Source organism: Octopus bimaculoides, chromosome 3 (genome assembly GCF_001194135.2).
Source record: "Octopus bimaculoides isolate UCB-OBI-ISO-001 chromosome 3, ASM119413v2, whole genome shotgun sequence".
In the NCBI taxonomy this organism is placed as follows: domain Eukaryota; kingdom Metazoa; phylum Mollusca; class Cephalopoda; order Octopoda; family Octopodidae; genus Octopus; species Octopus bimaculoides.
The window spans coordinates 92,276,750-92,289,479 of record NC_068983.1 but is presented as its reverse complement, the minus strand read 5'-3'; the positions used below and the strand labels follow the sequence as shown (position 1 = coordinate 92,289,479).

The 12,730-nt window shown below is 35.5% G+C and overlaps 1 protein-coding gene across 1 annotated transcript in view; it reads right to left on the bottom strand.

The window, feature by feature from the left end:
- The window catches only part of LOC106871622 (protein scribble homolog), a 698,511-nt gene that overhangs the window by 383,913 nt on the left and 301,868 nt on the right, over nt 1–12,730 (bottom strand). Inside the window, exon 18 of the mRNA XM_052966764.1 lies at nt 3,933–4,010. Coding sequence (XP_052822724.1) covers nt 3,933–4,010 — 78 coding nt within the window. The remainder of the gene's footprint in view (nt 1–3,932; nt 4,011–12,730) is intronic.

The window sequence follows — 12,730 nt, the reverse complement described above, 5'->3', positions numbered from 1 at the left end:
AAAAGTCAGACATAAAATAATAATAATAATAATAATAATAATAATAACAACGATAAAGCAGAATAATAAGAATAATAATAGTAGTGATACATATATGCCAATAGCAAAATTTGAAATATTAACAATTACACTGTAATAGAAACCATACTAATAACATGTATAATGGAGCTCATAAAAAAAGACTGTGATTAGTAATAAAGATAAGAGAAATATTAGGGATAAAGGCAACAATGATACCAGTAGAAATAATATAAGTGGAGCTAGAACCAATAATAATATGAATAATAATGAGGGTGATATGAATAACAATAAGTGTAATAAGAAGAGGCATAACCATAGTATTAGGATTTACAACATTTTATTTTCATTGTATTTTACTTCTGTTATTGTGTGTTGCCTGGGTTTAATTTTTTTCATTTTATTGTATCTTTTCCTTTTACTTCATTTTATCCTATTCTGTTTAACAGGAAATTTGAACTATCTTATTGCTGCCAATAACCCAGTGGACCACCTTAATAATGGCTCCCCCACAACCAAGAACAGGATTTTTAACCACCAATGCCTATGCACACTGACTTCACAACCTCATGCATCCCCTGCAACTGCCTACATTTACCTCCATACATGTAGTATGTGCATACAGGCACATCTATTTCCTCCCCACCCCCAGCAACACTGTTGCAACTACACTAGCATGCATGTCACACCCACATACATCTAAGTACAGATACTTCTTTTTTTCTCTCCCCCTACACCACCAAACCTCAGCCCAACTCTTATTCTTCCTCTCACCCACCCTTGCAATATTGTTGCAACTACACCTCTCACACCTGCACACATAAACATTAAAAGCATGCATATATATGTACATACACATGTACACATATCTTTATACACAAATGCAAAAGTGTACACACTTATGCACAAACACCTATTCATGCATTCATACATACACACATATACAGTAGGCACATACACCCAAGCATGCATGCACACAAACACACATGCAATCAATAACACACCTACATCCATGTACTCATTCATCTAGTACACACAACCAATAACATACCTACATCCATACACTCATACATCTACTACACACACTTGTTGTCTTTGCTTCTGTCAGCTTCCAAATCCCTACAAAGGTGTACCAGACACCAAAACATCGCCAACTTCCTGTCCAACCACGTAGTCCAAGGAATTCTCCTTTCTAATGCATCTGGTGTCACTGAAATGCTGGTTTCATTTCTAACATCATGTGACCCACCTAGACCAATAACAACCCATTTTCCAGTAGCCATCTAGGACTTCTTGTGTTTCTTCATTCAGTAATCTGAGCCTGAATGAGCCAGTTTAGAAGCTTAGGAAAAATTAAGTTGCATGGAGCCAAATCAAGCTGTTTTCAATAACAATAGCTGTAACTCCTACAAAATGTGTTTAGTGCTTTTTTCTTTAGTTGTTCACTCACCCAGGTGTGTGTGTGTGTGTGAGAGAGAGAGAGAGAGAGAGAGAGAGAGACAGAGAGAGAGAAAGAGAGAAAAATAAGAAGCAAAAGGGATAAATAAGTCTAGGTAGATATCTTAGTAAGTGCATTTGGGATTTAAAAGACAAGAACATTAACTATGTTATAAAGTGGTCCAATCATTAGCTATGCACCATCATAAAATATTGGCAATTCTAAATGTGGTCTTTGCCTCGAGGAAATGTATTATATAATCTATATAATAATCTGCTTGTTCACTCACCTGTTATACTTTAGTTAGTTAGTGAGGTGGAGTGAAAAAGGAAGAGAGGAAGAAGTAAAGAAATGTGTCATGTGGCCAGCTGATGGAAGACATGAAGAATAGGAGAAAATGAGGGAGAGAGGTGTTAATGATGTGCAGTGGGGTGCAGAATGAATACTTATTACATAGTTAAAAAGTTAGTTGAGGAAGAGAGAAAGAGATGCTTAGGATACAATATTTAGCAGAGAATGATGTTCTGGTGGTGAGGGTAAAGAAAGACAGATAGAAAGATGAACAGGGGAGGCAGTTATATTGAGAGAGAGAGAGAGAGATATATATATAACATTTGTTATTGTCATCAAACAAACAGGTGGACTGAAAATAGCTTTTTTACTGAAAATTATAGTGATGATGGTAGTAGTGGTGATGTGAAAAGTTATAGGGGGGAAATATAATAAAAAGAGAAAAAAGACAACACTGATGGAGACATAAGGAAATTAATGTAGATGAACATCAAGCATATTTAAAGAAAGAAAGCTAGACTATGAATGCTATAAAAATACAAACCATCCTTTTGCTCTTAAATAGTTCCTCTTAATATTTTTCATTCTGTGAAATTTACACAGGTCCCACTAGTTACTTCTGAACTAGAATTATCAAATTGTAGAAGTAGATTTACACTGAAATACTTTCATAAACTGAGAAAAACACTTAAATATTTCAATAGTAATAACCCATTAATTTATAATTGCCTTTCCTATAATCTAATATACATAATTTTTCTAGTTTTTTTGTTTGTGGTGGTTTGCTGTGCTTCCCTTATGACCATTTGCATTTCACAAAAGGATAATTTTCTTCACATTTTTGCAACAAATCGCAGATAGAAATCCATTGGAAAAGGTCAGCTTCATTCAATTGATGTGGGACCCAAACATTGAAGCTGGTGATGTAACCAAGTTGATACTGATAGTTTTCCACACTTGATTTGGATATTTGGAGAATATTTACAATCATCCTGGTTGTATAACAAGAGTTCATGTTGCTGTCAATCTCAGCTGGCCATTCTGAGTAAGGTGCATCTTGAATGGAAAAATTTCTTCAATAAAATCTTGAAAACCATTTCTGGCACACAGGTTCTGTAACAAAGTCCTCTCCCTACACAGCACATATCTACCTGCAGGTTTTAGCCACTTTCTGGCCTTTTTTACAATAAAAAGCATGGTTCTCTATTTTCAGAGTGATCTCATGTACACAAAATACAACCTGTCTTGTCGAAATATGTTGAAGTGTCAAGTTTCTAACAAGTGCGCATGTGCAAAGGATAGAATGTAGTTAGCTACTCGTTGAAGTGCTCAAAGTTTAGTATTGACAAAAACCAAACAGACTTTTTGGCCAACCCAATATATATGTATATATTTACAGAATGTACTGGGTGCTTTCTTCATGTCACTGGCACTAGTGATGCTGCTATGTAACAGGCAAGATAGAAGAGAACAGAGAAAGAAAAGAAGGAAAAGGAGAAAAAATCTCCCACTACGAAGAAGTATTTGGGAGGGAAAGGTGGAGACAAGTGGCTGTATGCTAGGAGGAACAAGCACATGTCCCACTGTAGAGATATATGGCTGAAGGAAAGAGAAAGGTAGCAATGGGATGCTAGAGCAACTTCTCAATGAACAATAAATAAGAAGGTGAGCATAAGAGAGGACATGATGATGATATATTTGTCCAATTTTTAATATTTGTTTTACCATGGAGGCAGGTTACACAAATACATTACTGATTTACTGAGGTATAGTTTAACAGCTGGATGCCCTTCCTATTGCTAAACATTATCTATTTTTCTAGAAAGGGATCTTTTATTCTTCAAAGGTAGAAAGTCAGCTGCAGTTTGTTGAGGGAAGATGAAAACAATATTGCTACTTGCAGTTGTGCAATTTTTGAGAAATGCAAATGTAAACAGACAGACATATCCTTGCATGCACACACACACACACACACACACACAAACACACACACGCACACAACAGGCTTTTTTCAGTCTCAGTCTATCAAATCCATCTACAAGTCTTAGGTGAAGCTGATGCTACGATAAGAAACACCTATCCAAGGTGCCAGCTGTGGATAAAAAGGCACTAACACAAAAAATTGTAAGAGTTGTATGTGTATTAGAATTGGGTATTTAAAAGAATGTTACCAGATAATACTTACAGAAATAAGTTTATCACCAACACAGACACCACATAGGGCTGCTGGACCAGATTCTGCAACTCTTGATATAAAAACGCTCTGGAGAAAATAAGGTAGTAACAGATGCAAAAATATATAAAGCAATCAAAATTACAATCTACTCATCAAATGCTATTACTTAAAAGGTATTAACAACATACAAAAAGTTTTTCAAACAGATTCACCATATGGGTTTCAGTGCTACCAAGTCATAACAAAATTTGATAATAATAAAAAAATAAAAGAAAATGAAAGAACACACACACACACGCTATATATACACACACACACACACAAAATATATAATATATACAGGGCTTGCACAAAATAATGGAAACACCATAAAATTTCAAACAAAATTATTTTAATATAGGGCAGAAGCGCCTTTGGCAGTAATTACACATTGAATTCTACGAGGTATGAACACATACAAAGTTTGAATTATTTCCAAAGGAATGTTTGCCCATTCTTCAGCTAAAACAGTCTCCAGTTCTTGTAGGGATGATGGTGAAGCCTATCGACTCCTTACTTGTTTTACTAAAATGCACCATAAATGTTCAATAATATTGAGATCTGGGGGCTGTGGTGGCCAGATAAGATGTTCAACTTCACTAGAATATTTCTTGTGCCATTCAGTAACAACTTTAGCTCTGTGAATTGGTGCATTATCATCCTGAAAGATTGCATTTTCTCCCAGAAACAGTTCTGCAACCATAAGATGAATTTGATCAGATAAAATGCTTAAATAGTCTTGACTACTAAATCTGCCATGAAGGGAAACCATTGGGTCGGCAGACTTCCAAGATATAGCCCCACCAGATCATCATAGATCCTCCTCCATGTTTAACAGTTGGAAGAAGGCAGTCTGGGTTAAATGCTTCTTTTGGCTGTCTCCACACGTATACTCAGCCAGTGGTTGGAAATAAGGTAAAGGATGACTCGTCCGAGAAAATAACAGTCTTCCACTGCTCTAGGGACCAATTCTGTAGGTTTTTATTCCACTCTAAACACTTAGCAATGTTTGTTTTCAAAAGTAGTGGTTTTCTGATTGCAGCCCTCCTGTGAAATCTGGCTTTGTGCAGCTCCTGGAGAAAAGTTTTTGTGGTAACTGGGTTTTTGAGGTGTTCATTAAGCTCTGCAGTAATTCTGGGAGCTGTAGTTTTGTGATCCTTTCTAACAATTCGCGTAAGAGTCCAACAGTCCCTATCTGAAAGTTTTGGTCTTCTTCCAGAGTTTTGTTTTGATGAGGAGGTTTTTCCCTCTTTCTCAAGGGCTGTCATTACTTTTGAGACAGTACTTCTTGATACACCAAACATTTCAGCTGTTTTTGTTACACTAGCGCCTACTATACGAGCACCAACAATTTGACCTCTTTGAAAGCATGATAGATCTGTCATTTTAATGAATTTTAATTACCTCTTTCTGATGATATCTGAAAAGGAACAGCAATTTTAGCAAAACATATTAAGCAACACTAATAATAAATCAAACAACATAAAAATAAAGAAGCTTTTGATGGTTTTATAGATATTTCAAAATTATGATGCTACGATGCTAGGTGTTTCCATTATTTCGTCCAACCCCTGTATACATATATATTTATAATGTATACATGTCTTTTATCTCTTAGTATTTTCAGCCAAAGACTGAGGCCATACCAGAGCACTGCCTTTCAGTGAGATTGGGTCTCTTTTCTGTACTGTTTTTGATGAAGTGAGTTGGACAGAGCTGTTCTTCTTTGTGCCTCCTTCTGCAATGTTTGTTCATCTGGAATTTCAGATAGAAATTTGTGCAGATGTTTTTTGAAGGTCTCCACATTTACACCTGGCAAATCTCCAAGATTGTCTGGCAGGATGTTAAACAGTTGTGGTCCCTTGGAATCCAAGCTTTTGTAGTATTGGATCCTTATTTGAGATGGAGAAAATATGATCTTTGGTATTATCCAGTGCTGCCCAGTTTGGTGGTTAGAATAGCTTTTCATTACAAAGTTGGAAGCCGGACCTTCTAGGGTCTTCTATATGTATATCACTGTATATCTTTCATGCCTTTTCTCCAAGGAGTAGAGTTTGAATTCTTTTAACCTCTCCCAGTAGTTCATCTGTTTCACTGAGTCAATCTTCTTCGCGTATTGGCACTTGACTGCCTCAAGTTTCGCCATCAGCTTGATGCTCTGCAGTGATCACAGTTGGGAGTAGTAATCCAGACAACTGAGAACAAAAGCTCTCCATAAGAGTAGCAATGTATTTTTGATTTCTAAAATCAGTTCTTCTTCGCTGTCATTCAATTCTCTACTTAAGCGATTGGAGATCTTTATACAGTGTCTCATAAGGACTCTCCTGTCATGGGAATGATGTTTTTGAATGTAGTTGCTCTCTTCTGTGGGACAAATTTAATATAAGTGGCTCACATTATTGACATGAATTCTTAAAGTTTCATGTCAATAACTTGCAGAGAGAGACTTTTAGGTCAATTTTGATTGATAATCCCTTTCTTCAATTGACTTCTAGTCAACTTTGTAGAAGTTCAGATTGGACAGAGTTTGGGTACCATCTGTGTGGAATACATCATTAATTGGCTTTGGACCATACGTCATCAGTTTTTCCATGTTGTAGTCTGAGAAGAATGCAGGTGTTATATTCATGTTGTGGATGGAGCTACATTGTTTCTGAAATAGATTTAATATGCTACCATTTCTGGTTGGGGAGAGTACTGTTTGCTCCATGAACAGCATTTTTGTGAGATCAGGTAGAGATTCAGCTTGATTGCGCTCTTTGTGTGTCATTCTTGAGATTATGTTGCCTTCAAGCCATCTCATGTTGGAAAAGTTGAAGTCACCCATCAGAAGTATATTAACACTTAGATCAAGTTTTGTTAGTACTTCTTTTATCATTGTGAAGTTTTCCATAAATTTACCATCATGATTTAAGGCATCAGGTGGGCAATATGATGTGCATATTACCATATCATGTTGCTTTAAATGTACTATGAGTGTGTCACAGACATAGAATGTGACAACAGGATTAATGGTGTGACATCTTCATGGTGGTACAATGCAACTCCACCATGAGTTTTTTCCCTTCTGTCTGTAGGAAACACAGCATACATTGGTATGTGCATCATTTATATTTGACTTAGTGCCAATGGTGGCCATCCTGGGTTATTTGTGGCAGACTTGTATGTGGGTGTGTGTGTGTGTGGCTTCATTGTGTTTGCAACCATGCCAGTTACAGCACCATCATTTGAGCTATGCTTAAAAAAATTTAATGCCTGTGTGCAAACAGCTCTGCTGCATGGCAGTGAAACATGGGCTATGATAGCCGAGGACATGTGTAGGCTTGAAATAAATAAAGCCACTATGCTTTCCTGGATGTGCAATGTCACTGTGCATGTTCAACAGAGTGTAAGCAACTTGAGAGAAAAGTTAGGCATAAGAGGAAGAAAGATGGCTGTGCTGGTATGGTCATATTAGGCGTATGGATGAGGACAGCTTGTAAAGAAGTGCTAATCTCTATCTGTGGAGGGAACCTATGGAAGAGATAGACCCAGGGAGACATGGGACGAGGTGGTGAAGCATGATCTTCGAATTTGGAGCTTCACAGAGGATATGACTGTCGCCAAGACCTTTGGCAATGTGCTGTGCTTGAGAGGACCTGTCAAGCCAAGTGCACCCATGCTAGTGGCACGTAAAGAACATCTTTTGAATGTTAGGGCTCATGGAGGCAAAGTGACTGAGTTCCTTTCGAGGGCTGGGCCTCACGGAGGCTAAGTGGCTGAGTTCCTTTCAAGTGTTGGGCCTCACAGGGACAATGACTGAGACCTTTGGCATTATGTTGTGCTTGAGAAGAAGACCCATCAACCTGAGGAAGATTGCAGTCATGGTAGATACAAGTGTCATGTGGAAGTCACTGGTGTCATGCCGGTGGCATGTAAATGCAGCACAGTGTCATGCAAATGGCATACTCGCTGGTGGCATGTAAAAGCACCCATTACAAACTCGGAGTTGTTGGCATTAGAAAGGGCATCCAGCCATAGAAAGCCATGCCAAATCAGACTGGAGTCTGGTGCAACCTTCCAGCGTGCCAGCCCAGTCAAACCGTCCAACTCATACCAGCATAGATAACAGATGTTAAATGATGATGATAATATATATATATATATATATATGTATATATTTCATTTTTCTATTTGGTTTGCAGGATTCTTTATGTGAATTCATGTGTTCAAGCATATTTTATTGTGTTTGGGGAGAGTCATTCTCTTTTAGTGTCTTATTACTTAACACACACACACTGGTTCAATTTCCACTCATTTATGTATTTATTCTTCCTAAAATTTTCAATGAATCTTGCAAGACACAATGAAAATTTTGCAAGCCGTAATGAAAATTTTAGAAATAAATAAGTAAATGAGTGAAAATCAAACTCTCTCCAGACATGATAATATGTGTGTGTGTGTGTCTATATATATATATATATATATATATATATATATATATATACATACACACACACACAAATAATTTAGAGAAAAACCAACTATTAACAAATTCAACAATGAAAAACAAATATACCACAAAAACTCAATTACAAAAATCAACAAATTACACAATCAATAAATAGCAAATAACATTAAAAGGCTACGTGCATTTCGTGGCTACATTTAAAATAAATTCAATTCAATCTAAAAATATAGTCACTCATCAGGTCTAAAATAAATTATAATAATAAAAATAATAATAAATCAATGTACGCATCTAATCTTGTAATAAAATATCAAATAAATATAGAATAATACTTGTTTTAACAATAAATAATCGAAAAATATTTAACATTACTTAAAATAAAAACATAACTTATCAAAGAATTTCTGTCAAACTAAAATTTCAAATGTAATACAAAGAATTTAGCATTTATAAGAAATATATCACGTGAAAAGAAGGCGTAAATATAAAATTATAGAATGTGTATTTAAACTGTTAAAATGACAAGATGTATTTTAGCTGTGAGAATAACAAAAAATTAACTGTAGTATATCATTTACTGGAAAATTATAAAGTCTAAATAAACTAAAATACCTATATACATATAAGTTAAGCTAAATTTCTATAATTAATCTATTTTCATTCATTAATTTATTTATATAAAATAACTTCTTAGTTTCATCTTATTCAAAATATGTAATATACCCAATATAATCTCGTGCTAATATACACATTTAACTATTACAAATTATATCTACAACAATTAGTATGATAAAATAGCAAGTACTAGTCTTAGTAAATTCATTTGGGAACTGAAAGAAGAAAAAAAAGCAATATTCGCTAGAATGGTCAATCATTGGAAGGTCTTTCCCATATGACAAAGGTAGGAGATATTGCTCGTTATGTAATTTAGAACTATATTTTATATTATTCTCTAAGGATAAGTTGATAAATAAACTAACAAATAATGCTCTCAGATGTACCCATTATCCAAAACACACGCTTCTCTGGTTTAAATGAGTTATAAACTGCAGTATGACCAGGTATTATAGTATATTATAGTATAATATTAGGTCTTAAGGCAGGCCATATCAATGAATAATTTACCAATAGCAGTTGTGATTTTTTGCTAAAGTTTCTAGAGATAATACAATATAGATTTCCATTGTAACATGTGATTGTTTATAATTAATTAATAATATTATGAGGGGTTTTCTCCCTTTGACAGACCTTTATTTAAGGAGTTATTTAAGGAGAAATTTGAATATGAACTGGACTTAGAGACGATGCTTTTGGTGTTTAGTTTTTGTTCGTTACCTTTTACCCTGAAGATGTGTAAGGTAAATTATATATTTGACTTGAATTTGACAGTTAAATATAGCCTTATACAGAAATGTTGACATGGGAATAAATTTCAATAATAATGGATATCAGCGTCAAAACTCTCTTAAATTTTAAATTTGATATATAACCAAGGAGATCGATCCTTAAGGAGTCTACTTTAGACCTTTGGGGAGAAATCTCTTGCTATATTGGTAGCGATTACATGCTTTTCTCATCAACACATTGTGGAGATATCATCATATGAACAAATATATATATATATATATATATAACTTAATAAATACAAGGGTAAAAATTATCAAATAATTTTTTACCAGTGGCCAGCATGCATAGTAAGAGTCCGAAGACAAATATTTCTAAATATAATAGTGTATGAAAGATACACGGAGAGAAAACCACCATATGGATTTCTTACATGCTAAAAGTGGCAGTCAATGTCTAAAAACCAAGAAAAAACGCTCTTACATTAAAGTATGTTAATTTGTAAAAGAGATTGTAAAAGAAAAAATGTAGTATACCAAGCAAGAATCACAACACAGGATTCTTCAAACTACCATTATATCAGATGTACATAAAACTGGATCAAATCACAAATAACAAACTATGAATTGACATTTAGGGACCAAAACAAAATGAACAGTACCCTCAAAAAAAACAAAAAAAAACAATACCAACTTCATAATTAAACGGAAAATTTTAACATATGTACCTTCTTACAAAATTAACAATAAATTCTGTAGAAAAGAAGAAAAGTATAAAATAATGAATATGAGAGGGAACCTAATTAAAACGAGGGATGAAAAAGTTTTTTCATGTAAACACATGGCAACATACCACTTTATTAATCTAAAATAGCATAATAATAATATTATTTAATATTACACTTAAACTTCAATCCTATTTTTTAAATATTACCATTTAATACTGATAGATATCCTCTTTTAAATATGCAACACATATAGTTTCACATATAAGATTAGGCTCCAATCTGATCTGCCAATGTTTCTACAGCTGGATGCCCTTCCTAACACCAGCCACTCCATGAGTGTAGAAGGTGCTTTTCATGTGCCACCAGCACAAGAGCCAGTCAGGTGGGCCTGACATCGATCATGTTCGGATAGTGCATTTTATGTGCCACTGGCATGGGAGCCAGTCAGGGGGCACTGACAATGGCCATGTTCCGATGGTACTTTTTATGTGCCATCGGCACAGGAGCCAGTCAGGGGGCACTGGCATTGGTCACATTCAAATAATACTCTTTATGTGCCACCAGCATGGGAGCCAGTCAGGCAGACCTGGCATCAACCATGTTTGGATGATGCTTTTTGCATGCCACTGCAACTGGAGCCAGCTATGATTTTGGTTTTACTTGACTCAACAGGTCTTCTCAAGCATATATCACCCGACGCATCAAAGGTAGTCTTAAATGGGCCAGACATGCAACACTGGCATTGGCCATGGCTGTGATCTCACTTTAGTTGCCAGGTCTTCTCAATCACAGCATAGCTCTAAAGGTCTTGGTCTCCTGTCATTGCCTCTGTGAGTCCCAATGTTCGAAGGTCATGCTTCACCACCTCGTCCCATGTCTTCCAGGGTCTACCTCTTCCACAGTTAACGTGTGGCACTTCCTCACACAGCTGTCCTCATCCATATGTAACACATGATCATACCAGCACAGTCATCTCTCTTGCACACCACGTTCTTCTTATGTCCAACTTTTCTGTCAGGGCACTCACACTCTGTCGTGTATGTACACTGACATTACAAGTCCAGTGGATCATACTAGCTTCATTTCTATGCATTCCTCAGCAGTCATGGCCCATGTAGAATGGCAGTTCACACACATACATCATACAGTCTACCTTTCATCCTGAGTGAGAGACTCTTAGTTGCCAGCAGAAATAGGAGCTCCCTGAACTTTGCCTAGGCTATTCTTATTCTAGCCACTACACTCTCAGAACAACCATCTCCACTACAGACTTGGTCGCCTAGGTAGCAGAAGCTATTAACTACTTCTAGTCTTTCCCCTCCAGCATGTGATGGAATCTCTTTTCTGTACTTCTTCAGTGTTCATTGCCCCTGTGCATCTGCCACACACAAAAACTGTTCTCCCGGTTATATATATATGTATATATTGTACATATATCTATATATGCCTCTATTCTGTTTTTATATATAGTATTGTACATATGTGAAAGTATACGTGTATGCTTTGTATGTATATAAGTTTATGTATGTATATGTGTGTTTATCTGTATATGCATGCATATGTTTGAATAAGTAGGTATATACACACACATACACATATATAATCATTTATATATGTGTGTGTATATATATGCATACATATGTGTGTGTGTGTGTGTGTGTGTGTGCATGCATACATATGTGTATGTATATAAATATATTTCGCTTTTAGATTTGGCTCGCAAGATTCTTTATAGGAGTTCGTATGTTGAAGCATATTTTGTTGTGTTTGGGGAGAGTCATTCCCTCTTAGTGCCTTATTATTTTACACCCTCACCAGTAAAATTTTCCAGTAATTTATTTATTATTCTAAATTTTTTGTTGTGGCTTCCAACCTTTTCAATAGACTATTGAAAAGGCTGCAAGATACAACAAAAATTTTAGAAAAATAAATAAGTAAATGAGTAGTGAGTGTGTTAAATAAGTCACTAAAAGAGAATGACTCTCCCCAGACACAACAAAACATATATATATATATAAATGGAGTTATTCAAATTCTTTTACTTCACATAAACCCGGAGTTTCTACCTTTAAAAACAAGGTGGTATGCCCTTTTTACTTGTGTAATATTTTGCTACTCTGGTAGCTGTTTATCTATTTTTTCTGTGTTAATTGTAAACAAGGGAAAAATACACACATCTCTCTCTTTCTTTCTCTTTCTTTCTCTTTCTCTCTCTCTCTCTCTCTCTCTCTCTCTCTCTCTCTCTCT